The 25039-nt window shown below is 36.0% G+C and overlaps 3 protein-coding genes across 3 annotated transcripts in view; 1 reads left to right on the forward strand and 2 right to left on the reverse strand.

The window, feature by feature from the left end:
- Positions 1-25039, reverse strand: part of LOC309494509 (interferon-induced protein 44-like) — a 63201-nt gene that overhangs the window by 12921 nt on the left and 25241 nt on the right. The gene's annotated exons all lie outside the window — the stretch shown is intronic.
- On the reverse strand, positions 1765-3176 carry LOC309494667 (E3 SUMO-protein ligase ZBED1-like; the record flags this gene model as incomplete). The annotated part of the gene is made up of 3 exons (XM_082164083.1): positions 3037-3176; positions 2435-2745; positions 1765-2309 (listed from the first exon to the last, which is right to left on the reverse strand). Exons 1-3 carry the CDS (start codon positions 3045-3047, stop codon positions 1765-1767), a joined length of 867 nt encoding a protein of 288 aa, XP_082020209.1. The 5' UTR covers positions 3048-3176.
- On the forward strand, positions 9763-20345 carry LOC309494668 (interferon-induced protein 44-like; the record flags this gene model as incomplete). The annotated part of the gene is made up of 7 exons (XM_082164084.1): positions 9763-9910; positions 11643-11676; positions 17399-17606; positions 17757-17903; positions 19554-19725; positions 20056-20156; positions 20286-20345. The coding sequence occupies exons 1-7, from the start codon at positions 9844-9846 to the stop codon at positions 20343-20345; spliced, it is 789 nt and encodes a 262-aa protein (XP_082020210.1). The 5' UTR covers positions 9763-9843.

The raw sequence follows: 25039 nt of genomic DNA on the forward strand, positions 1-25039 counted from the left end.
GAATTAAACTAGTCAAAAACGTCCCTTCTATCGTTTAAGACTTCTTTAAAGTCATTCAGTTTTACTTTTAAAACATTTACAAATTTCCCATTGAATGTATGAAATCTGAACTGCCTTGTAGCATGATTTCTTTTAACATCCATGTCTATGGTTTTCAACTAAAACACTGTGCCTTACTATATTATCTTATTATCATTTATGACACAGGCTCAGATAACAGCTTTTAGCTGACATTGAATGAGAGAGAGAGACCCTGAAGCATTTAGGACTGGTACACTGCACTCTCATAAACTTCTAAAATCAAACTTTATCTACCATCTTTTAACTCTAGCCCATCGTTAGGCATCTTTGCCAGAATTTACATGTATTTTCCAACAACCATATTTCATATTTGTCTTTTGCCCACATCAGGGAATTTAGACATTACAAATTTTCACTCAGATCGTGTCTCTGTCGCACTGGCCGTTTCAGCCACAGCACACACCAGATTCAGATAAGCAAACTGTTTCAGCCAATCACAAGCTTATCTTTATAAAGCAAAACATCAGCTCCTAGTTCTTTCATGGTCAACACTATTCCATCCACGTTCAAAACACTAACAATCTGTTTGTTTAATCAGATGCCTTTCTACACATTTTACATTTAGCAACTCATATTTTGTCATTATCTGTAATTTTACATCAACCTGTATTCCTCAATTCAGCAGCTCTTTCCTTCAAAAGGATTCCCGACTTAAATCTTTCAACCTTCTTTTAACCTTCAATCTTCTTACGACTTCCATCTATCCACTTTCCTTTAACTTTCTTTTCTACCTCACTTACTCGTACGTTCTTTTCACTTTCTTTAACACTGCGTTCACATTCTTAGTTCTTTCTCAGACTACTTTCAAACACACATTAATACACGTCACTTTCACATTATCACTTTCTTTTCTGAGTGTCCATTTACAATTACGGGCTAAATGGCCCTGCTGACCACAATTAAAACACTCTTTTTGCCTATAGTTTGATCATTGAGCTTTCAAACGGCTCCAACTTACTGCACACCCTTGAAGCAGTGTGTCCCAATCAGGAATGTAAACAGAGCCACTGATAAGCAGTTCTCTGTATTCTTTTACAGTCCACCAGTGGCAGATTCAATCACATAGCCGAATCATAATCTTCATCATTATCATTGGCAGCATTAATTTTCTCTTCATAAAGTATAAAATTTGTACTATATGCCATCAATTTAATTAAAACAAATCCAAATTAATGTTATCATTATTTTCTCATTGTTTTAATTAAATTGATGGCATATAGTACAAATTTTATACTTTATGAAGAGAAAATTAATGCTGCCAATGATAATGATGAAGATTATGATTCGGCTATGTGATTTGATTATGATTCGGCACATGTATTTTAACTTATTGCCTTCTCAGACATTAAACTCATTTTACTGATAAACAAGGCACATGTATTTTAACTTATTGCCTTCTCAGACATTAAACTCATTTTACTGATAAACAAGGCACATGTATTTTAACTTATTGCCTTCTCAGACATTAAACTCATTTTACTGATAAACAAGGCACATGTATTTTAACTTATTGCCTTCTCAGACATTAAACTCATTTTACTGATAAACAAGGCACATGTATTTTAACTTATTGCCTTCTCAGCCATTACACAAATTTTTGCTTAATTTCTCTTTTTTTACCCAACAAGCATTAGGAATACTGATAAACAAGGCACATGTATTTTTACTTATTGCATTCACAATCTATGGCAGATTTGTGTGAAGGAAGACAAGCATATTAAGTTTGTCTGGTTTCAAACTGGAGCGAAACACTGTCTGAATGTTACCTGAAGAACTGAAAAGTCTTTCTGATGCAACACTGGTGGCGGGAATGCAAAGGATCTTCTGTGCCAGTTTTGCCAACCTTGGAAACTCCTCCTCATTATCCTTCCACCACTGAAGTGGGTCTTTATCGACAGCAATAGTGGGCAAGGATGTGTAAACAGAAACTTCTTGAAATGCTAGTGTAGATTTCACCATGTCTGCTGATTGGTTTTTCTCCTGTTTTTTCATTGTTATCATTTTGAGAATACCAGCCAAGCCTTTTGGGGCATCAGGGACAGAGACACTGGTCCCCTCATCTTCACATTCTCCTCTGGCAGAAGACTCCTGTGAGAGAGTAGAAGTGCTACCTTCATTTGCAGAAGACTCCTGCGTGACCTGTTGCTCTAGCTGTCCTTTGATCGATTCTGCCTCTTCCACGAAGTTCAACTTGAAGCGAGGGTCAAGTACACAGGCCATGTTAATCACTGTAAAATAACCAAAGAGAATATTAATTATTAAAGGAGCTCATAAAACACAATCAGTCACGATGAGTAATAATGATATAAGAATAAGGTGAGGTTGGAGAAATGTGTGGCACCGGCCTACTCACCATTAGCCATATCAGAATCCTCATACCGCTCTTTTAAGTTCTTGCAGATAGCATGTTTCATGCTCCTCACCAGGCTGCTGTCATCATCCTTTTCTGCCAGGATGGATTCAGTCAGATGCTGAAGGACAGGCCTCAGGGATGAGATTGTGATGCATTTCTCTGAAGCCAGGGAATCGGTAAAGGTTCTGAGTGGCTTCAGCACCCTACATGTGTCCTCAAGTGTAGAGATGTATGACCCCCTTAGCACAAGATGCCTGGTATTTCTGTCAGCCATGAGAGTTGCTGTCACCGCAGCATGTTGTTCAACAAATCTGCAAACATTATATTATATTAAGTTATAAACAAATTCCTAATCTACACAACAGGCTTGCTGAGAAACATCCAGCAGATGTATTTGTGCACACGTGTCTGTGAGTGAGAAAAGTACTAACTAACTGTTACTACAAGTGAGTTAGTAAAAGGAATGCATTTCTTTAATGTTGTTTTCATTAACATTTGTTTTGTTTTCATGCAAACTGTGCCTTTTAAGCTTATGCTGAGTTGACACTGACAGAATAATTAACTGAACAGGGTATTGCCATGCACAAGAAATTCATACATACCTAGAAATCATGTCATATGTAGACCCCCATCTGGTGACAACATCTTGTATCAAGGTATGTTGAGGAAGATTAAGTTCTGCTTGCTTTTTTACCAGCTCTCTCCTTCTCTTCCATGAGTGGTTAAATCCTTGGACGACACTCCTGCAAGCCCTCACCGCAGCATCCACTTGGTCAATCTTCAGGGCCTTTCCAAGTGCAAGATTTAAATTATGTCCAAAGCAGCTGAGCCAGTTTGATGGGAGGAGGGATTTAAATGCAGCCTTCATATTTGTGCCATTGTCAGTGGTGACACACACCACTGCTGACTGCTGAATTCCCCACTCTTGAATTAGGTTTTCGAAAGTCTCTTTAATGTTTACACTGGTGTGGTCATCAGGTAAAAATGCAGTCTCTAGACATGCAGCTTTCATTTCCCATGCTGGTGTGATAAAATGAACTGTTAAGCTCATATAGGGGTGTCCAGTATTACTGGTCCAGAGATCAGTTGTAAATGCAAATTGGTCTGCTTCAGCCAAAGAGTTGGCAATGTCATCTTTTAATTGTACGTACATGTTAGGGAACCCATGTTTCTAAATGACAGAGCCTAGTTACAATACAAAAAAATATATATAATAATTTGATGGGTGGAATCTAACACAATCGTGGTCTTACTGAAGCAAAACCAAACCTTGTGCAGCTCCAGTGGCCTCACAAGGATCAAATGAATATTCACATGGGAAAATATAGTATAAAACAAATTAAATTTTCTGCCACTTTTAGTGCAATCATATGGAATCAGAAGACTCGGCCATTACAATATTTTAAATTACTTCTTCCCATACCTTGTTTGCCATGTTTTGCCATGTGCTTGTTTTTTTTACAACTCAGTATTACATTTACACATGTCAGAATATGTTCCACTGGGACAATGCAAAACCTCAACTTACTTTATAAGCCTAGTATATGCACATATATGCATTCTATAGCTACGTGTTGGCAAGCAGATGCAGCCAGAATATGCAATTTATCATGTGGTGTTCATATTCTAGTCTCGTGCTTTCCTGTATCATCAAGTACAGTATTTACTGAATTCGTTTTCTTAACGGTCTTGATAGCCACGTTAACCCTTACGAAAATTAACTATGGTTTAACCAAAAAAAAAAAAAAAAAAAAAAAATTGACGTTAGGCCTATTTGTAGTATAACTGTGGTTATTAAAAATGGTAATAAAAATTATTAAAAATTAAAAATTATAAAAATTATCCCACCATTTAAGAGATTGATTTACTGACAGATACCGCGTATTATCGCGTATTAACAAAGATTTTATACACAATTAAACGGACTTACAAAGTCCGTTTAATTGTGTATAAAATCTTTGTTAATACGCGATAATACGCGGTGCATGCATGTGTAACCCTCATTTTCTGCTTTGTGTACTCCAGTCTCTTCAGCGTGGATGACATAAATAAAACCCGGGTTACAATGGTGGTGATTCACATTTCTTTGTTTAATCAGAAGTATCGGCATAACATGACGCCTAACTCACTTTCTACAACTCTCGTCTCTCACAGTGTGTTCGCTACTGCGTTCTCTTCTCTTCCTGAGCACTTCTCTTTCGGACACACCCCCTTAAAGGGACCGAGACACACAATAACTTTCTAACTAACATAAGACTCATGAAAATGCATGAAAACATTCTAAATAGCTTATTAGTGGCTTCACATCCACTTCACAATTTCTTCATTCTTCCTCTTCTCTTTTTAACACAACATGAATTAAACTAAACCCAATATAATGAATTAAACAATGAATTTCAAGGTTACACATGCTACATTTTCAGTGTTTTGCCTCCACTCCAGCTCTCGCCAGTTAACTGAACATCATTTAAAATGCTAACGTTAGCTTGAAAACTGTAACGTAACCTTAACACAAATGTAATATAAAATATCGTTCACATGTAGCTTAAAGCAGCGCTCAGTAAGACTGGCTGTTTTCTCGCAGGTTTCTCTCTCGAGCTCCCCCTACAGTTTCGGAGTATATATGTATTATGAGAAAACTGTCGTAAACTCGTTGTCAACACTCACCCCTCCCATCTCGCTCAGGCCATGTGCATTTGTTTTCAGAGAAGCCGGCGAACAAACGGAGCCATGTCAACTGAAGTATGTATGATTCTCAGAAGAATATCATATAAATGTTGAGATAGTGTATATTTGTATAGTGTTGCCAAACGTAATCAGTAACATTATGGCGAAAAACAATACTATAAGAAATATTCCGCTATTTATTTCTATTTAAGTTTGAGCTATAGACACTTAGATTATACATTATCAAAATAAATGTTACGTTACATTCTTTTATAATTTTGACGGTGATCCGAGTTGTCCATCATAACGATTGACCAAACAAAGTCAAACACGTAGCCTAGTTTGTTTATTTATTTTGCAAGAATACGTGTATGGTATAAGGCTATAATTTATTCGTTCATACCGTTTGGTTTGAAATTTCATAATAAGTTGTATTGCTAGCTAGCATCCTAATATGCTAGATCTGTGAACATGCAACATATAACGTTACTAATTCTGAGGCAGGCGGCAAGCTAAACTAAAGCATAATTTGAAGAATTTCATATCGATTTATAGGCGATCTCAGTAACACAAATAAAACCTGATAGAGGAACGGACAAAACACTACAGAAAACAAACACGTTTGTTTACTACTGAAAATGCTAACATCTAAGTTACAGTAGCGTACTAGTAAGCCCGTAACAGACAGCGACCATAATAAAAACCTAAACAGACAATAACAAACATCCTGAGGTCACAATTACAAGAAATACAAACATTAAACACAGTTTATTCTAAAGATACAAGTGCAACAGCAAGAAGGCCAGGTCAGCATCGGTTTTGCAGGCTTCGGTTTCTTTCAGTTCTCTCCATTCTGAAAAAGCCGGTCCAATATTAACTCTAGTCTGACTTCACGCTCGGTCAGTCTCCCGTTTCCTCTTTCTTTGGTCCTCTGACAAAGATTTCCTAGCTTTCTGCTTCTTTTTTACATGTTCAGCCATTATGAAAACTTGAAGAACTCAATATCTAGCGTTACCTTGTTCTTATAGCTAGCCGGATACTGGATGGATGAGGGCGTGTACGTGTGCAGTGCCGTAAAGCAATTCGTTACCTCGCGAGACCTGATATCACACGATACTTCCTAACACTGAGGCCGGCGGCCCGCCGGCCCAAAGTTGCAAGGGTGGTTTTGCGGCTCACAGGCACCAGGGGGGTGCGAGACGACCACCATTCAACCCGAAATCAGTAATATAACCATTACAATGACTCCAAAGCTGTTCGGTTAAGGTAAAAAAGTTACTTAGTTCACCTTTAAAATAGTGAGTAAACCAGCGGTGTTCACTCAGAAATGCTGAGGCACACAAACATAAAAATACATATTTGTTCATAGACATTAATAGTTTAAAGGTGGATTAACTCAGCAAGAGATTTTAACTGTAGTGACCTCGGTCTTCAATTCAGTGGAGTAGAAAAGCTCAGGTTCCATCTACCTTTTTAATAAATATCAAGTCACCTTTATTTATACAACGCTTTTTACAATACAGATTGTTTCAAAGTAGCTTTACAGAGATAACAGGAAAATAATGCAAGAAAGTTTGTTTCCAGAAGAAAATAGCTTCACAGTCCAGCTTAAGTCAGTTCAGTGGTGATTCATTTTGTTGTATAAATAAATAAATAAATTTAAATGTGTATATATATAGCCACTTTGGAGAAAACCGTGATGTCATTGTCCAGCTCAGTTCAGATCTCATATAATAGTGTCAACGCAGGCAGATCAATAATATTGTTGAATATTAAATTAAATGTCCCCAACTAAGCAAGCTAAAAGCCAATTGTGAAAAAGGTGACAAATGTTGTTGTCTGCAATTTGTAAAACTTCACAATAAAATTTGAGATATTCTGAAATGTTTGGTTCATTTTTCTTTATTTGTTCCATTAAATTTATTGCTGGGAAAAAATTAATCGTGATTAATAGCATCCAAAATAAAAGTTTGTGTTTGCATAATATATGTGCGTGTACTGTGTATAATTATTTTGTATATATAAATACACACATATGCATGTATATATTTAAGATTTTTATTTATTTATATATAAATTATTTATATTTAGATATAATATAAATTATGTATAAATGTATATACAGTATATACATGCAAATATTTCTTAAATAAATACATGCATATGTGTGTATTTATACATACAAAATAATTATACACAGTACACACACATATATTATGCAAACACAAACTTTTATTTTGGATGCGATTCATTTTTTTCCAGCACTAATTAAATTCCTTTGTTTATTTCATTAAATATTCAGATGTTTTTGTGAACGTATATGTTCAGACTGGGTGTTTATTTTGTCCTGTTTTTATAAAAAAATATTTGATTAAGAGACTTTTTTTCATGCAGTGGTTTTAAGGCCCTGACACAGGCGACGTGAGTCAACCCTAGAGTCGGCTTTAGTCATTGCTAGTTCTTTGACGTTGGTTTTGTGTTTCAGGGCCTTAAGAATTGATTTATTTTTCTGTACAAAAAGCTTGTTTGCTGTAGCCTAACCTAGTAGTCCAGAGATAATTCAATCCTGAAGTCCTCCCTGGCCACCCCTCCCTCTGAGAACAGCCAGCACTGTCAGTCATTAACATATGAAAGGTCTTCACACCTAACAGTTGTCAGTCCTCTCACACCCAGCAGTGTTTCAGCTGAAATTTCACGGATTCCTGTATATGTCCGTATATGTGAGGTTTCCGGGTTTATCTGGAAATATACTGTTCCATGTTACTCTGATCCGCTTTTTCCCACATACATCCGGCAAACATCAAATTACACAGGAGTTTACCATGCCCGTATTTTGCCGGATTTGAGTCTTTTCATGCAGTGAAATGGCTGCAATATAACAAAGAGTGAAACATTTAAGGGGGTCTGAATACTTTCCGTACCCACTGTAACTGACAAAAAAACAAACAAAAAAACAAAGAGAATATTTCCAATGTTTTCACTGACCAACTTAATTGCATTTTGTAAATATAAACAAATTTGAATTTTGATGGCACACTTGATGGACAGAGGCATCACTGTCACATTACCTTTCCCTTTTTAATTACACTCAGACAGGGCTGAATGTTAACCTTTCAACAGGACAAAGCTTTCCATAGAGTTTAATTTGATATTAATGTAGGCTACAGTTGACTGATTGGTTGCATTGCAGAATGAAAGCCAATGATTGATTGGTTGGTTTGTTGAAAGCGCTTGGGACTTGTTTTGTGTTTCTCAGTATTTGATTATTAACTTACTGTCCTTACCTTTACACCATTTAAGAACCTTCACTTTCAAATAGGCTTAATGGATTCTGCTCACTCTTACTAACTAATGTTAGGATAGTGTGTATAGATGAGGCTATTCAAGGGTTTCTCCGTTTCTGTTCATTTTATTACAGTTTTTCTCAATTGCTAAAACACAATTTCGAAACCTTGCTCCATTCTCTGAAAACATTAAACACAAAACCTCATCTTCAAGCACTATTTACAAAACCTCTGACTCTTGCAAAATGAAACTTTCGCCTCAAAACAGTTTTACCTGTTTTCAAAATCAAACACTGCTCTCAAATCATAGACAAAGTGATCAAAATGATATACACTATCAAGCAGTCAGTAAACAATACACCAAAAAATTGAAAACGCATTGTTCGAAACATATAGTTCTCAGAGAGAAGTAAATTTTTAATCTCAAAACAAATTTCATATATTTCCGTCTTTTGATGAACGAAAACATGTTCTATCATAGTAGCTCAAAATTGATCAGAAATTACTACTCTGCTTTGCTCTTTGCAATTTTTTTTTGTTCTTCCTCCTCCTTGTACCCCTATTTTTACAGAACTGTACCCTGCATCTCACAAACTTGTCCTTTGTCTCTGTGATACTGTAATTCTTGTTCTTTGTTGATATGAACCTGCAACCAGTCAAAATCTATTGAGCAGTCAGTACTGTTAACAAATGGAAAGCACAATGTTCAGGGCCATACAATTTGTTCATTGTACAGTATACAGCCTACAATGCACTGTACTACTTTAGTATACAATACTAAAAGGGACAAAAATCATAGGAGTAAACGTGTGATCAATGTTCTTGTCTTTGGGCTGGGTCAGGCCAGGCCAGAGCACTTCGTCGACATCACAAGCAATATTGTCCCTCCTCTTTTCTTGCCCTCATCCCCCTCTTCCTCTTTCTTCCCCTCCTCCCCCTCCTCCCCCTCCTCCCCCTCTTCCCCCTCTTCCCTCTCCTCCCCCTCCTCCCCCTCCTCCCCCTCTTTCCCTATGTAATGCAAGTCTATGCAAGTATATTAGTATTCAGCTAAATCAAGCATATAGCGTTAGTTCTGACAGGTCATGCCAATAATGCTCACATTAGCTGACTCTCAGCTGATCCATGTATATCTATAGGAATATGATGCCTATCACAGCATCCAAGGTGCATTCAGTATTATCAGCAGCTTCGCATTGCTTAGGAGCTAATTACCCTAAGATTATGTATCTGATGTTTGAAATGATATGCATTTCAATAAGTGGTCAACAGCACAGACAACTAAAAAAAAAACAAGAATGGGTGTGGGCATTTTTTATTAGGCATGCAAGCTTGCAAAAATGTGGAACTGAAATATACAGTATATAACTGTTCTGATTTCACTTACTCAATACAAGTCAACTGTACGCCAGGAGAGAGCTGATATAAATATATTGAAGGGGGTGAAAACCAAAAAACAAAATGGGATCATCAGACTCAAAACCAGCGGAAGAAGTGCATCAAGCAACACCACCACCACCAAATCCAGGTGAGAGGGTCTTTCTTCCATATTTTATATATATATACACTACCGCTCAAAAGTTTGGGGTCAGTAAGATTCTTTAATGTTTTTAAAAGAAGTCTCTTCTGCTCACCAAGGCTGCATTTATTTGATTAAAAATACAAACAAAAACAGTAATATTGTGAAATATTATTCCAATTTAAAACAGCTGTTTTCTATGTGAATATACAGTAAAGTGTAATTTATTCCTGTGATCAAAGCTGAATTTTCAGCATCATTGCTCCAGTCTTCAGTGTCACATGATCCTTCAGAAATCATTCTAATATGATGATTTGATGCTCAAGAAACATTTATGATTATTATCAATGTTGAAAACAGTTATTTACATTTTTATTTCATGATGCTATGATGAATAGAAAGTTCAAAAGAACAGCATTTATCTGAAATCTAAAGCTTTTGTAACATTAAACACTACCCTTCAAAAGTTTGGGGTCAGTAAGAATTTTAATTTTATTTTTGGGGGAAATAAATAAAATAAATCAATACTTTTATTCATCAAGGATGAGTTAAACTGATCAAAAGTTACAGTAAAGACATGTATAATGTTAGAAAATATTCTATTTTAAATAAATGCTGTTCTTTTGAACTTTATATTCATCAAAGAATTTTGAAATAAAAAAAATTGTACACAACTGTTTTCAACATTGATAATAATAATGAATGTTTCTTGAGCATCAAATCATCATATTAGAATGATTTCTGAAGGATCATGTGACACTGAAGACTGGAGTAATGATGCTGAAAATTCAGCTTTGATCACAGGAATAAATTACAGTTTAAAATATATTATATAATCAATAGAAAACAGTCATTTTAAATTGTCATAATATTTCACAATATTACAGTTTTTTTTATTGTTTTTTTTATCAAATAAATGCAGACTTGGTGAGCAGAAGATACTTCTTTTAAAAACATTAAACAAATCTTACTGACCCCAAACTTTTGAACGGTAGTGTATATATACAGTACAGGCCAAAAGTTTGGAAACATTACTATTTTTAATGTTTTTGAAAGAAGTTTCTTCTGCTCATCAAGCCTGCATTTATTTGATCAATTTTTTTTTAATATTGTGATATATTATTATAATTTAAAATAATTGGTTTTCAATTTATTATACTTCAAATTATCATTTATTTCTGTGATGCAAAGCTGAGTTTTCAGGATCATTACTCCAGTCTATCACATGATCCTTTAGAAATCATTCTAATATGATGATTCATTATCAAAGTTGGAAACAGTTCTGCTGCTTAATATTTTTTCACAACCTGTGATACTTTTTTAGGATACTTTGATAAAAAAAATAAAAAAAGAGAGAAGCAAATGTTTTAAAAATAGAAATCTTTTGTAACAACAATATACACTATACTGGTCAGTAATTTGGGGTCAGTAATTTTTTTCTTTCTTTTTTTTAAAATAAACCAATACTTTTATTCAGCAAGGATGTGTTAAATTTATAAAAAGTGATAGTAAAGAAGATTAATATTATTAGAAAATATATTTTTTATTTTTAATAAATGCAGTTCTTTTGAACCTTTTATTCATCAAATATGGCAGCAGAACTGTTCCCAACACTCATAATAAATCAGAATATTAAATATATATTAAATTATATATTTTACAGAACACATACCATATGCATTCTCAGAGACAGATACTACCAAATTATTGTTAAACTTAATTGCTATATGTTTTTCCATAGAACTGCTAAAACCATGGAGGAAATTTGACTGGGGGTAAGCCTTACATGTAGGCTATTCTGTATGCAGACCAGTACTTTATTTCGTTTTTATTTGCAGGCTATGTCTTTGTGCACAGCAGTAAAAACACTGATCTGTTTAGATAAAACTGTAAATACTGTGTAAGGTATGAATTTATTTCCCTGTAAAATATTATTGGTATCTCTCCCCAAACATTTTACCAACTATAATTATTTGTTGTCTTAAGAAGGATCACAATCTTGTGCATAACATATCTGAAATAATTCTGCTCAAGTTCACTTTTATTAATATGGGACTGTTGATTATTGGAAAATTATGATTGACCATGATACATTTGTAACATATTATAACATTAATAATTGTATTCATTATTTTAGCATGAAAATGTATCCAACATTTACTTGATAAAATGACAAAAAGTAGAAAAATTCAATTCAATTCAATTCAATTCAATTCAATTCAAATGTATTTGTATAGCGCTTTTCACAATACATATTGTTTCAAAGCAGCTTTACAGAAAGTGCATTTCAGAAATGTACATAGAAAAATACAGTTAGTTAATCATGTATTAATTTAGGGCATAAACATATCGCCAGCGTCGAGTCGTCTCTTCACAGGCGTCGAGTCGTCTCTTCACAGGCTTCGAGTCGTCTCTGCACGGGTGTTGGGGCATCTGTAGTTTCCATGGGAGGCTGGATACAAACTGGAGCTGACAATCTGTATTTACCTCGGGACTGGCGTCCCGAGATAACAACAGAAAAGCAGATGGGAAATAATTAGCGTAGCTGCTGTTCATAATATTAATGCATTCAATCTGATTCAACTGTAGTAAGTATTATGTGAATGCTTGGCTAAAGAGATGCGTCTTTAATCTAGTTTTAAACTGGGACAGCGAGTCTGAGCCTCGAACAATATCAGGAAGGCCATTCCAGTGTTAAGGAGCAAAATGTGAAAACGCCCTCCCTCCTTTAGTGGACTTAGATATCCGAGGAATGACCAGAAGTCTCGAATTTAGTGATCTTAAAGAGCGCGATGGATTGTAGGGCGATAGAAGTTCCGTTAAATACCCAGGAGCTAAACCATTTAGGGCTTTATAGGTCATTAGTAATACTTTGTAATTGATACGGAACTTTATAGGTAACCAATGTAGAGATGATAGAATTGGTGTTATATGATCATATTTTCTTGACCTAGTAAGAACTCTAGCAGCTGCATTTTGGACTGATGCAGGACAACCAGCTAATAAAGCATTACAGTAATCCAGTCTCGAGGTCATGAATGCATGAACTAATTTTTCTGCATCAGAAACAGATAGCATGTTACGTAGCTTAGCAATGTTTCTAAGGTGGAAAAAGGCTGTTCTTGTAACATATGAAATATGATTTGTTGCGGTCTAGTTGCGGTCTAATATAACACCCAGGTCTTTTACTGTAGTGGATAAAGTAACAGGACATCCTTCTAAATTAAAGTTGTATTGTAAGAGGTTTTGTGGGCAGTTTTTTTGACCAATAAGTAATACCTCCGTTTTATCTGAATTTAATAGCAGAAAATTACACGTCATCCAGTATTTTATATCTTTAACACACTCTGTCAATTTAGATAATTGATTGTTTTCATCGTGGTCGTGATGAAATATATAATTGAGTGTCATCAGCATGCAACACATTCTCACCCCAAATCGTCACTTTTTCGTCACTTTCAACCATGCTTCAATATCCGACGCACAAAGCACCCTTTAGCGTCCATATGTGACGCTTCGGTTATGGGTAGGTTTAGGCGTCATGTAACTGACGCTTTCGAAAGTTCGTCAATATCCGACGCACAAAGCACCCTTTAGCGTCCATATGTGACGCTTCGGTTATGGGTAGGTTTAGGTATGTGGTAGGGTTATGCGTCTCATATGGACGCTAAAGGGTGCTTTGTGCGTCGGATATTGAAGCATGGTTGAAAGTGACGAAAAAGTGACGATTTGGGTATGAGAACGGGCTGCAGCATAACAGTGGAAATTAATTCCATGTTTTCTTATAATATTACCAAGTGGCAGTATATATATTGAGAATAGCAGAGGGCCTAACACAGATCCCTGCGGCACTCCATAGTTTACTGACGTTATCTTCGATTTTTCCCCATTTAAACAGACAAAATGGTAGCGGTCTGATAAGTACGATCTAAACCAGCTTAATGCCTGTCCATGAACACCAGTGTAGTTTTGTAGTCGATCTTAGAGTATTTTGTGATCTATAGTGTCGAACGCAGCGCTAAGATCGAGTAAAACTAGTATTGAGATACAGCCTTGGTCAGAAGCTAGAAGTATATCATTTGTAATTTGAAAAAATTACCTATTTTATCCTCAGAAGTTGATATCATTAATGGCAATATTGGCATTGAAACTGTCAGATAAGTGATTTGGTAACAATACCTGATATCAATCCCTTCATTCAGTTTGGCCATGCCTAACGTTGATTTAACAGTTGATTTTTTTTTTAACAGAGTAGGCCCTAATACTCAAATACTTGGCTAATAAAGGATGAATATGCTTATAAAAATGGTTTCCTCAATTTGAATGATTCAATAATATTTTATATGCAATCTGCAAAATAAAAACGTACTTGGTTACTTACAGTATGTAACCTCGGTTCCCTCAGAGATAAGGGAACGAGTACTGTGTTGCAAACGCTATGGGAAAACTTTTTTCGAGAATATTGAAGCCTTTATTTTAAAACGCATTGCAGCTGCACAGCAAGAGCATCATAGCTTGTCTGAGCGAGCTGATTGGCTGTGCTGTGGCAACTGCACGAACCTATGGTGAGTCAGCAGAGGCGTGCGGTCCAATCGGAGTGCTTGGCGCCTTGCCAGCCTCGAGCGCGCCAATATGGGCGTGGCTGAAGGGTATAAATTCAGAGAAAACTCGCCATATGACAGGTTTAAATCGACTGAAGCGAAGTACCTGATATGAGCGAAATAGCACAGCAAGGCAACGCAGTACTCGTTCCCTTATCTCTAAGGGAACCAAGGTTACGTAAGTAACCAAGTACGTTCCCTTACGAGAACGCTCTCGTACTGCGTTGCAAACGCTATGGGAACCCGTTTTAAAACGCCGTGCTATTCGCCGGTGACTACTCTGAAGGTGTCCGGGTAGCCCCGGGACTTATAACAGAGTAGTCTAAATCATCATAGACCAGAAATGTCGGGCCTTAGAATGATATACACTGCACATAGTGAAGCACAAAGGGCCACTAAGTCATACATACAGTAGGTCTGGGTCGAAAGAGCCAGGGACCTAGAATATATTACACATAGAGAGTGCAAGGCCACCGCAGGATGGGTCTGGGTCATACATGGGCCTGGGTCAGAAGAGCCTGACAGTCGCCCAGCCAATCATTTCATTCGTTCCGAATGGAAATAAGTAGACATAAGTAGACCTTTATGTTAGACTATACATTTTGCATCTCATATGTGTTGAGAAAAGGGAGAAGAGCGAGTTCGGCAAAAGGCGGATTCGAACTCGGGTCGAACGCGGAAAAAGCTACTTTCAAGCACCTCACGCCCTACGACCACTGTAGATATTTAGTGTGGCAGGTGTCTTTTTGCCAAAAAGACAGGCACTTAGTGAAAATATAATAGAATAGAAATAACAACAACAACAACAACAACAATAATAATAATAATAATAATAATAAAATATAGCATATAAATAAATAAAAAATCTCTTTTGGTGGGGTGGGGGCTCTCACTGGCGTTTGCGCCCTAGGCGACCGCCTAGGTTGCCTATGTCTAGAAACGGCCCTGAATCACAGATTATGAACAAATGTTTTACACAACAAGGATATATTCCCATTGGGTTGTTGAGTTTTCATGTTCTATGGGAACTTTAGACTAGGTAATAGTGATTTTTATACCGTAGCCTATAAACTGTGTGATCCCTTAACTCTAATCTAACAGTTATGGGTAGGTCATCTACGGACATCTAATGTTACGGACATATTATCATGGTAGCCTACAGTTCAGCCTATTATTGATTTTTATTTCCACTTCCCTTTTATCCAAAGAGACGGAACTATTTGCTCTTTTTTTACCAATGGGAAATAGCTACATCATGCTAAAATATTCTGTCATATACTGTGGCTCACATTAATGGGGTCGCTTGCAACGAATTAGGTGACCAGCAACATATTTCTGCTTCAAATATTGTGCGTAGTTAACAGTGAGTGGTGGTTTCAGACATTATTTTATTAAAGTGCATTTGTCAGTGCCTCACTCGTACTGACTCTTATTCTGTCTGACAGAAAGAAAAGCTTGTAGCTTACTGAAGGCGGAGCATTTCGACCAATCAGATGAAAGGGGCGTTTCAGCGCCACCCACGTGTACAAATGAAATATCGAACCCATAAACAAATTTGTAAACCACAAACGAAAAATTTTAAATCGAGCCAAAATCACATTTTTCGTTTTTTTAAACTAAACTAAAAAACAAGTAAACGAGCTGGTTTTCATTTCTCGTTATTCCATTCCAAACAGGAAATCAAATGACCAAAAGATACACGGACCCAAATCCTTGTGGGAATTTCAGTAGTACAAACGTATCATGTAATGAAAGTATGCTTGTTTTTAGCATATTTCTTAAAAGTATAATTAAGCATATATTTAGTACCAATGTACTTATAGTGCACTTGTTAGAAATATGTTAAAAGTATGATTGTTTTTAGCATATTTCTTAAAAGTATAATTAAGCATATATTTATTACCTATGTACTATAGAAATATATTAAAATGCAATTCAATGCATTTTTAATGCACTTCAAATAAGCATGTTGGGAATACAAATGTATTATAAACATACTACTTGAATTTCAAGTATGTTTTAAATACATTTAATACCACATATTTTTCACATGCTTGATTAGTGATATTAAAGTGTACTTTATTTGTGTTACAAGTACATCACAAATTCATTATGAGTGTCTTTGAAACATACAAGCAATATACCATAAGTGTATTTATATTTTGATTTTTCTAAATATTTGTTTTTGCCGTTTTGCCTTTTATTAGGATATAGTAGCTAGACAGGAAGTGAGGTGGGAGAGAGACAGGATGGGGAAAGGACCAAAAGTATATTATATTTGAGTAAAAAGTATATGTTCAGTAATACCTTTGGTTCCAAATACTACAAATTGCACACTTTTTCTTCAATAACAAATGCATATTAATAAACAAATAATACTTAGCTATACTTTGTACAAAACACTATTGTATAGCCTAATGTATTTTGAAAGTACTTTTAACGCAATGTTACAATGATCATTTCCAGCACACAGTTAAAATATGCCCAAAATATATTTTTAATAAAGTGCAAATAAATAAACTTTTAAAAAATAAACTGAATTTTTACTTCAAGTATTTTTTTCTAAAATATATTTTTTGAAAATATACTAAAGTACAATTATTATAAAGTTGTATTGTGAAAATAGGTAAAAGCATGATGCTAATATACTTTTAATATATTTAAAGATAGTAAAAAAAAAAAAAAAAATGTGTTAGTATATTTGCAATGTACCATTGAAAGAGGGAATATATTTCAAATATAATACTTTGTTTTATTTTTTACTAAGGAAGACTCAACTGAGTTAATTAGAACAGCAATAACTCCACTGGGAATGGCGTCCATAACTATGGCAAAATCACGTGGGGTGACAGAAGCTTTAAGTAAAGTTCTGTACATTTTTGTTTTGATTTGACAGACATAAAGAAGCCCTAAAAGAAAAGCTGCAAAACTTCTCACCGAGTTCTCCAGATGTAAAGCACATCAAGATTCTGGTTGCTGGACAAGTTGGAGCAGGAAAGTCCAGCTTTATTAACTCTGTTGATAGTGTCTTTCAAGGACGGATCTCCTCTAGAGCGCTAGCTGATTCAGTTGCTGGTGGTGACAGTTACAGTTTCACAAGAAAAGTAGGTATTTGTCACCTATACCGTTTTCTAAAAGATCTAGAAATGTCATTTGAGCTACTCTTGAGCATTGAACATTTTAGTAAATCAAATGAGGATTTCTTGGAAATTGTTTACAAATGTTTATGCCTCTATATGTTTGGTCTTCACTAGCTCAAAGCATATACCATCAGAAGTGGGAAAAAATCTTTGCCCTTCGTCTTCAAGGACATAATGGGCTTAGAAGCTCAAGCAATGGCTGGGTCACAACCAGATGACATCATCAACTCTGTGTTTGGCCATGTGAAGAATGGCTATGAAGTAATAAACCACTACATTAACATTTTAACCCTTTCACGCATAGTGGTCACTACAGTGGACAGCTATTAAAAAAGCATTTTCTTGAATTTGCACGGGTTTTTATGGCAAAGTTGCACATCAAACTCTTCATTGGACCCTGGTGCATCATCCTATAAATTGCAAACAAGTGGCAAGCCTTTGTGTTTCGATTTTTTTCCCCCTCCAAACCAAGATGGCAAAGGGTCAGTCAGACATGCCAAGTTGCTCCGGAATATCCACCCATTCCTTCTATCCTAGGAGACTCTTGTAGGTAAAAAAAAAAATATTGCAGCATCAAGCAATATCTAATGAGTCATATCACAGTAAAATTTTCCAAGTTTTGATTTTAGATTAAGAGAAAACTCTGATTAATCACATGTCCACTGTAGTGGACGTCATGCATCTACTGCTATATTTCAGCTACAATTCATAATTATAATGTGAATATTGTTTTTGAAATTTAAAACTTAAAAACTTAATCTGCAGTGACTTTTTTACTGTAAATAAATGTACTTGTATTATTAGAACGTAATTTTCATTGACATCGAAAAAAGTAATGTGATTATATAATGTATGACACTTGTAATGCATTACTTTACTTGTTAGATCAAAAAGTAATCTGATTTCGTAATGCACGTTATTGTAATGTGTTTTTTTACTCATAACATCAAAAAGTAATCTGATTACGTAATGCATGTTACTTGTAATGTGTTTCTTTACTCATAACATCAAAAAGTAATCTGATTATGTAATGTGCATTATTGTAATGCGTTTCCTTACTCATAACATCAAAAAGTAATCTGATTACGTAATGCATGTTACTTGTAATGCGTTTCTTTACTCGTTACATCAAAAAGTAATCTGATTATGTAATGCACATTACTTGTAGTTAATTACTTGTTAAATCAAAAAGTAATCTGATTAGGTAATGCATGTTACTTGAAACACATTACTTTACTTGTAACATCAAAAAAGTAATCTGAATGCGTTATGCATGTTACTTGTAATGCGTTACCCCCAACACTGATCATTTCAGATGAGATTGAAAGAACATATCGCTAGGTTTTCTCAGAGGAGGGCTATGATAGAAATGTGCATGTCCATCTTGAACATAATCAGAATTATCAGCTAATAAGGGTAAATCTCCATACACTGCAGGGAGCATCTGAGTGGTTTCCACAGTTGTACCTTGACAGACTGTAGAAAATTCTGATGGAATCACGTCCTCATGTTCTGATATCAAAGATACGCGAAGTGCAACTTGTATGAAGTTGTATGAAGCCTTTGCAATATTTTGCATTTATATTTTTTGTATATATTTTATAGTTTTCACATGATTTGATATATAATTGTATTGATTAGTTTGTTAAATTCACATACTTATCTGTTTGATTATTGTCTTATATTTAATATAGTATATCTTAAGTTTAAACCATAACCGCATGCTGTCCACTCAAGTGGACATCTGAAGATCTCTTTGAAAAATTTGTAAAAACAAATAAAATAAAATGCCATTCTTGTTTTTCATGCCCTGACTGAGGTTATCATAATTCATGCATGAAAGGGTTAACATGGTTTGTGTGTGTGCAAAAGGTTTGATGTTTAACATATATTGCTTATTTCCAATCTTAGTTCGATGAGGAGCAGGCACTCACTCAAGAGGATCAACATTACGTCAGTGACCCTAACCTCTCCGATAAGGCTTTCTGCCTGGTGTACGTCGTAGCCGCAGATAAAGTCCAATTCACAAATGATGACCTTAATGAGAAGCTGAAAATCGTCCGCAAGAGAATCAGTGATGAGGGTAAATTTGACCCCTGAATGTTTGATTATGATTTTCATTCATGAGTTCACATACATTACATAACATGAGAGTGAAGTGGGCATAAAATGGGTTGGGTTTGTGTGTGTTTTTTTAATTCGTAGATGGACAAAATCCAGACACAGGCTGCATTTTAATGCCAAGTGCAAACAGGGCATGTTACAAGGCTCAAATTTGCTGCTTAATTATTGATATGACCCAGACAATGTATGTGGGTCAGTTATGTAGATATGTACAACAAACTGCCATGTGCTAAATTTTTGAGGAAAAAAACTTGTTTTAGAACCTTTATTGCCTCTGCATTTGCTGTAGGGATTCCTCAAGTGGTTGTCATGACTAAAGTGGATGAAGCATGTCCGCTGGTCAACAATGATCTAAGGAAGATCTACAATAGCAAGAAGATCAAAGAGAAGGTATGTGATATAATCTAAAGACATACACGTTTCAATTTTACATATTGCAACTATATTTTGCCCATGGTGATCTGATTCTGTCTAACAGCCACATCTAATTTTCTGACCTAACATTGTGTTCCTAACCAGATTCAGATGTGCAGTGACAAAATTGGTGTGCCAAGGTCAAACACCTATATGAATAACTAAAATGCTCAATGCTCTAGAGTAGGTCAACTGGATATCTCGTCTTTTAGAGAATATGCAACTGTTTAGGTGACAAATACCTACAATTTGTGTGAAACTATGACTGTAACCACCAGATGAATCAGCTAGCGCTCTAGAGGTGATGCGTCCTTGAAAGGCACTATCGACAGAGTTAATAAAGCTGGACTTTCCTGCTCCAATTTCTCCAGCAACCAGAATCTTGATATCCTTTACATCTGGAGAACTCAGTGAGAAGTTTTCCAGCTTTTTTTTTAGGGTTTCTTTTTGTCTGTCAAATGAAAACAACATTTTACAGAACTTCACTTAAAGCTTCTGTTATCCCACGTGATTTTTCCATGGACGCCATTCCCAGTGGAGCTATTGCACTCAGAGTCCTGCACGGGTCCATTTTTGGAGACCCGCCCCCGCCCGAACCCGCAAAGTTCAGCACCAGATCCGACCCGTCACCCGTGATAATATCAAAATTAAATCCGCACCCGCCCAGACCCGTTAAAATTTGGCCCGTACCCGACCCGTGCCCGCGATAAACCACACAGGTGACGCGTTCATGTAACATAAGGGTGCGCTGCCAATAACGCACCTAAAAGCTGTCACAAAGAACTGGGAAAAGTAATGATTATTAATAGACCTGTCAAATATATCAATGAGACATTTCAATTGTTTATTAATAAGCAAGTGTTTTCTGTGTCAAAGATGACGATGCTGACTCGCGATCTTCACAGTAGGCTAGGCCAGGGGTTCCCAACCTTTTTTGTGCCAGGGACCAGCATATTCATAAAAAAAATTCCAGGGACCAGTTGTCAATTTTAATGCCTCAATTTTAAGATGCATCATTTGGAACATATCACGGTGTAAAACATAACAGATAATTTATTTGCATATAATGAACTAGGTGGCAACAAAGGCTAATTGTCTATATCTTTTTGAACTTTCAGACCGGTTCACAAAATGTTTCCCTTTTCTCCCATACAATTAGGTCTACTTCAAAAGCAACTCAAAAAGCACTCACTCACTAGCAGGTGGCATAATGGCAAATTGTATGAAAATACCAGACCATTTCACCTGACAAATCTCTCCAGAACCACTAAAGACAATCACTTCAACAGCAACTTAGTGTTTTCACACACCAACAGGTGACAACAAAGGCTAATTGTATGAAAATAATAGCCAGTTTCAACAGTCATAAAGTTTCAGAATACAATAGCAAACATTCATTAATCATTTTTAAAAGTATAAAATTAGGCTTTAACCTTTAACAAAAAATACTAGACCAGACCAATGAGAACAAAACTATTTTAATGTGAGCATGAACTGCTTATTGATAGCCTATTACTATTTTTGTAGCTGTGCACAAGACAAGCTGTTCTTCCTGGGCATCCATAAAAACATATCCAAAACAATGTGTAACCGAATGAATGAGATGATTGACATTAGTGAGCACCTATCAGCAGGTAATCCACCCTATTTAAGAGCTGGTTGGCTGTAGCCTGGCATGCGTCACGTCCGACTCCGCCCCCTGATTCGTTGTTGACAGTGGCTGTAGCCTGTCTTTTCTCTCTGCCTTGTCCGTGGCATCGTCTTAGTGGGTGCATTCGTGTGCTTGCTTTACAATCAGTGTCTCTGTGCTCCAGCTGAGTGCACAAATTCAGAGCGTCTGTGCGACGAAAGGATAAACCCCATGGGTGGTTAGATCATCTTCTTTTGGATTTTCCCTCTCGTCCGGGCGATCATTTTCTCTACTGATGCTATAAATAGCCATTATAATCTTGACGATTCCTTGTTGCCATATTACAAGAACATCATATATTTCTGCAAAGAGAAGGGCTTGCCGCTTTCCGGTCACACCTGTGGCGTTTACTCTTGCTGCTGTCTGGTTTGGTTTTATTTATTGAGGGTGTAATATTACCATTTGCTACATGTGGAACTAACATTCATTAGGGTCTGTAACCAGTGCACCAAACCGTCCGTTTCTCTGTGAACCTGTGATGGAAATTGAGTGTGTTGTTGTTTGTTTAGATCTTTGTGTACCAATTGTGAGTGTTTGTTAAATTATTACCATCATTTGTTTGCTTATACTGGGACAATTTCTAATTGTGGTTTGTTGTAATTATTATTATTTTCAAGTTTGTGTATTAATTTTCTTATTTCTTTTCAGGAGCTGGGGTCCCACGGGTAGAGGGTCTCTTTTGGTGGTGGTGTTTCTTCGAGTGTTTGCCGTGTGACACTGTTGAAGTGCTTGATGGTGTGACCTGAGTGCACTATGGTGTGTGAGTGTGCTTTGGTAAATTAAACTTAGTGACTGCGTCTCCCGTGGTGTACCTCAGCCCTGTCAATTTGTGTTTTTTTGTCAACTGTATTAATGTTTTGTGTATATGTCGTTTGTTGACCTTGTGTCAGTATATTCTTCTTAGTTCCAGATGTTGTTTTATGAAATGGTTGTCTTTTAATGTGATTTGTCTTTTTGCTATAAATTAAATTGTAATAAATCTTTTGTATTTTTGATACCCATGTCTCTGCCTACCTTTACTAGAGAAAGTGAACCTGAGTGACCTAATGATGATAATCTGAGTGTTGTCCATATTTCCCGGGGCGAAACTCCCCGGGTGGCGTAGTCGTAAATCTTTCTACCTTTAATACCGCTCTCTCACGCCACAATCGCACACAAATTCCAGGATACAATAAAATGACATTTAAAAAGGTCTGCTTCACAAATATGAACGAAAACCAGCTTATAGTTTTTCACCACAAATAACACACAACGGATTTAGCTCCACGGAATCGCCTGTTGTCGTAAAACCATAATGTATGAGGTATTGTATTTACGATTGAAGCTTGACTTTTTTCTCTCTCGCTCGCTATTTTCGAGCTGGCCATCGCCTTTCCTTTTACTGGAACTGTCCGCAATGAAATTAGCCATTGAAGTTTGCTGAGGCCCGCTCATCTCTCCACTCTGTCACTTCAGGTGCAACGTGCTTTTTTTCAGTCCGTTCAGATACGACGCGTTGCTAAGCAATCGTAAGGCGCTCAAAGAAACACAAAAAAATTTTCACAAAACACATCTATTTATTGTTTATGTTTTTGATTAAATACGATGACATGTCATAGCACTTAAAGTATTTAAAAAAGACTATTATTATTATTAAAAAAAAGAAAAAAGAAAGGGAATAAAAACATTATTCTAGGAATATTTCAAGGCCCGGTACTAACGGGTCCACGGACCGGCACCGGTCCGGGGACCGGGGGTTGGGAATCACTGGGCTAGGCTAGTGAATGCGCCAGAGAGAAATGCACATTTCATACGGATTATAAGCAGGGTTGGGGAGTAACGGAATACATGTAACGGCGTTATGTAATCAGGATACAAAAATCCAGTAACTGTAATCCGTTACAGTTACGTCAAAAAACATGGTAATCAGATTATAGTTACATTTTGAAAAAAGGGGGAATACTTTCAGGATTACAATGGTTTCATTTAAAACTAAATAAATAAGTATTGTGGCATAATAACACTATATTAAGCGCTGCTTGATTATACAGTAGTTCCTGGTTCTGTTGACAGTAATGACTCACATGTGCCACGCGCTGGTGCATGCGCAAATAACAGCTTTCTACAATCTCCTCAGACGCAGATTGAATCACTGCTGCCAGTAGAAACGATGCTGCCTGCGGGTAAAATCGCTTTTAATTCATGGAAATTCCGCTGCTATTTTGTAGAAATTAGGAGAGTAGCTTTTTTAGTACCCAAAATGTCCTTTCTTATCTTTTCTCACGTAACGGGATGTTCGCTGTCTAGGTAACGTAGGGGAACTCACTGCCAACGCCCCACGTCCAGTCAGGCAAATTAAGAAAGATCACGGCTTTAGTCAACATGTAGGCCTATTTTAAAATAAACTAATATGTAGATTGTGTAAAATTTTTAAATGTTGTGTTTTTCTTTTTTAGTTAAAAATTAGTTAAAAATAAAACAAAATAATCTGTAATACCATAGATTAGCCACTAGATGTCTGTATATCCCTTTACATAGATATATATTCAGGCATGTGTGTATATTTTGCAAATATTGTACACTGGACCAAATTTTTTAATAATATTTCTTCTTGCTTGACTTTATTTATATACGTGACCTTGAAGTAATCCCAAAGTAATCAGTTACATTACTTTCATATTATAGTACTTGGATTACGTTACTGAATACTTTTTTTATGAAGTAATTTGTAACTGTAACGGAATACATTTTTAAAGTAACCCTCCCAAGCCTGATTATAAGCAGAGAACAGTCTGTTTTCATTCGTTTTGAATTGTTTTGTTTAAAAGTACACATTTCATGCTTTCTATTTCTCAGGTCTGTGAGGCAAGTAGCTTATACGATGAGTTTCGGTTCATTTAAGAGAAGATCAGTTCACGCGCGGGCGCCTCCGGCCATGTCCTGATTATATTGCCTGCCTGCTATATTTACTTATTTATTAAATCCATGAATTTGGTAGATGAAACATTGATTAAAATGAAGATACAATTAATACAAAACGAAATTCACTTTAAAGAAAGGCTTAACAAACTTAATGAAGTGGTCAAAATCATGTCTGCCCACTCCATTTGTCTCACGATATTCGGGATAATCTTATCTTATTCATGCTTTTCACTTTTCATATAATCAACATGAAATTTCAAAATAAAAA

This window comes from Leuciscus leuciscus (assembly GCF_965113295.1).
Source record: "Leuciscus leuciscus genome assembly, chromosome: 3".
In the NCBI taxonomy this organism is placed as follows: Eukaryota; Metazoa; Chordata; class Actinopteri; order Cypriniformes; family Leuciscidae; genus Leuciscus; species Leuciscus leuciscus.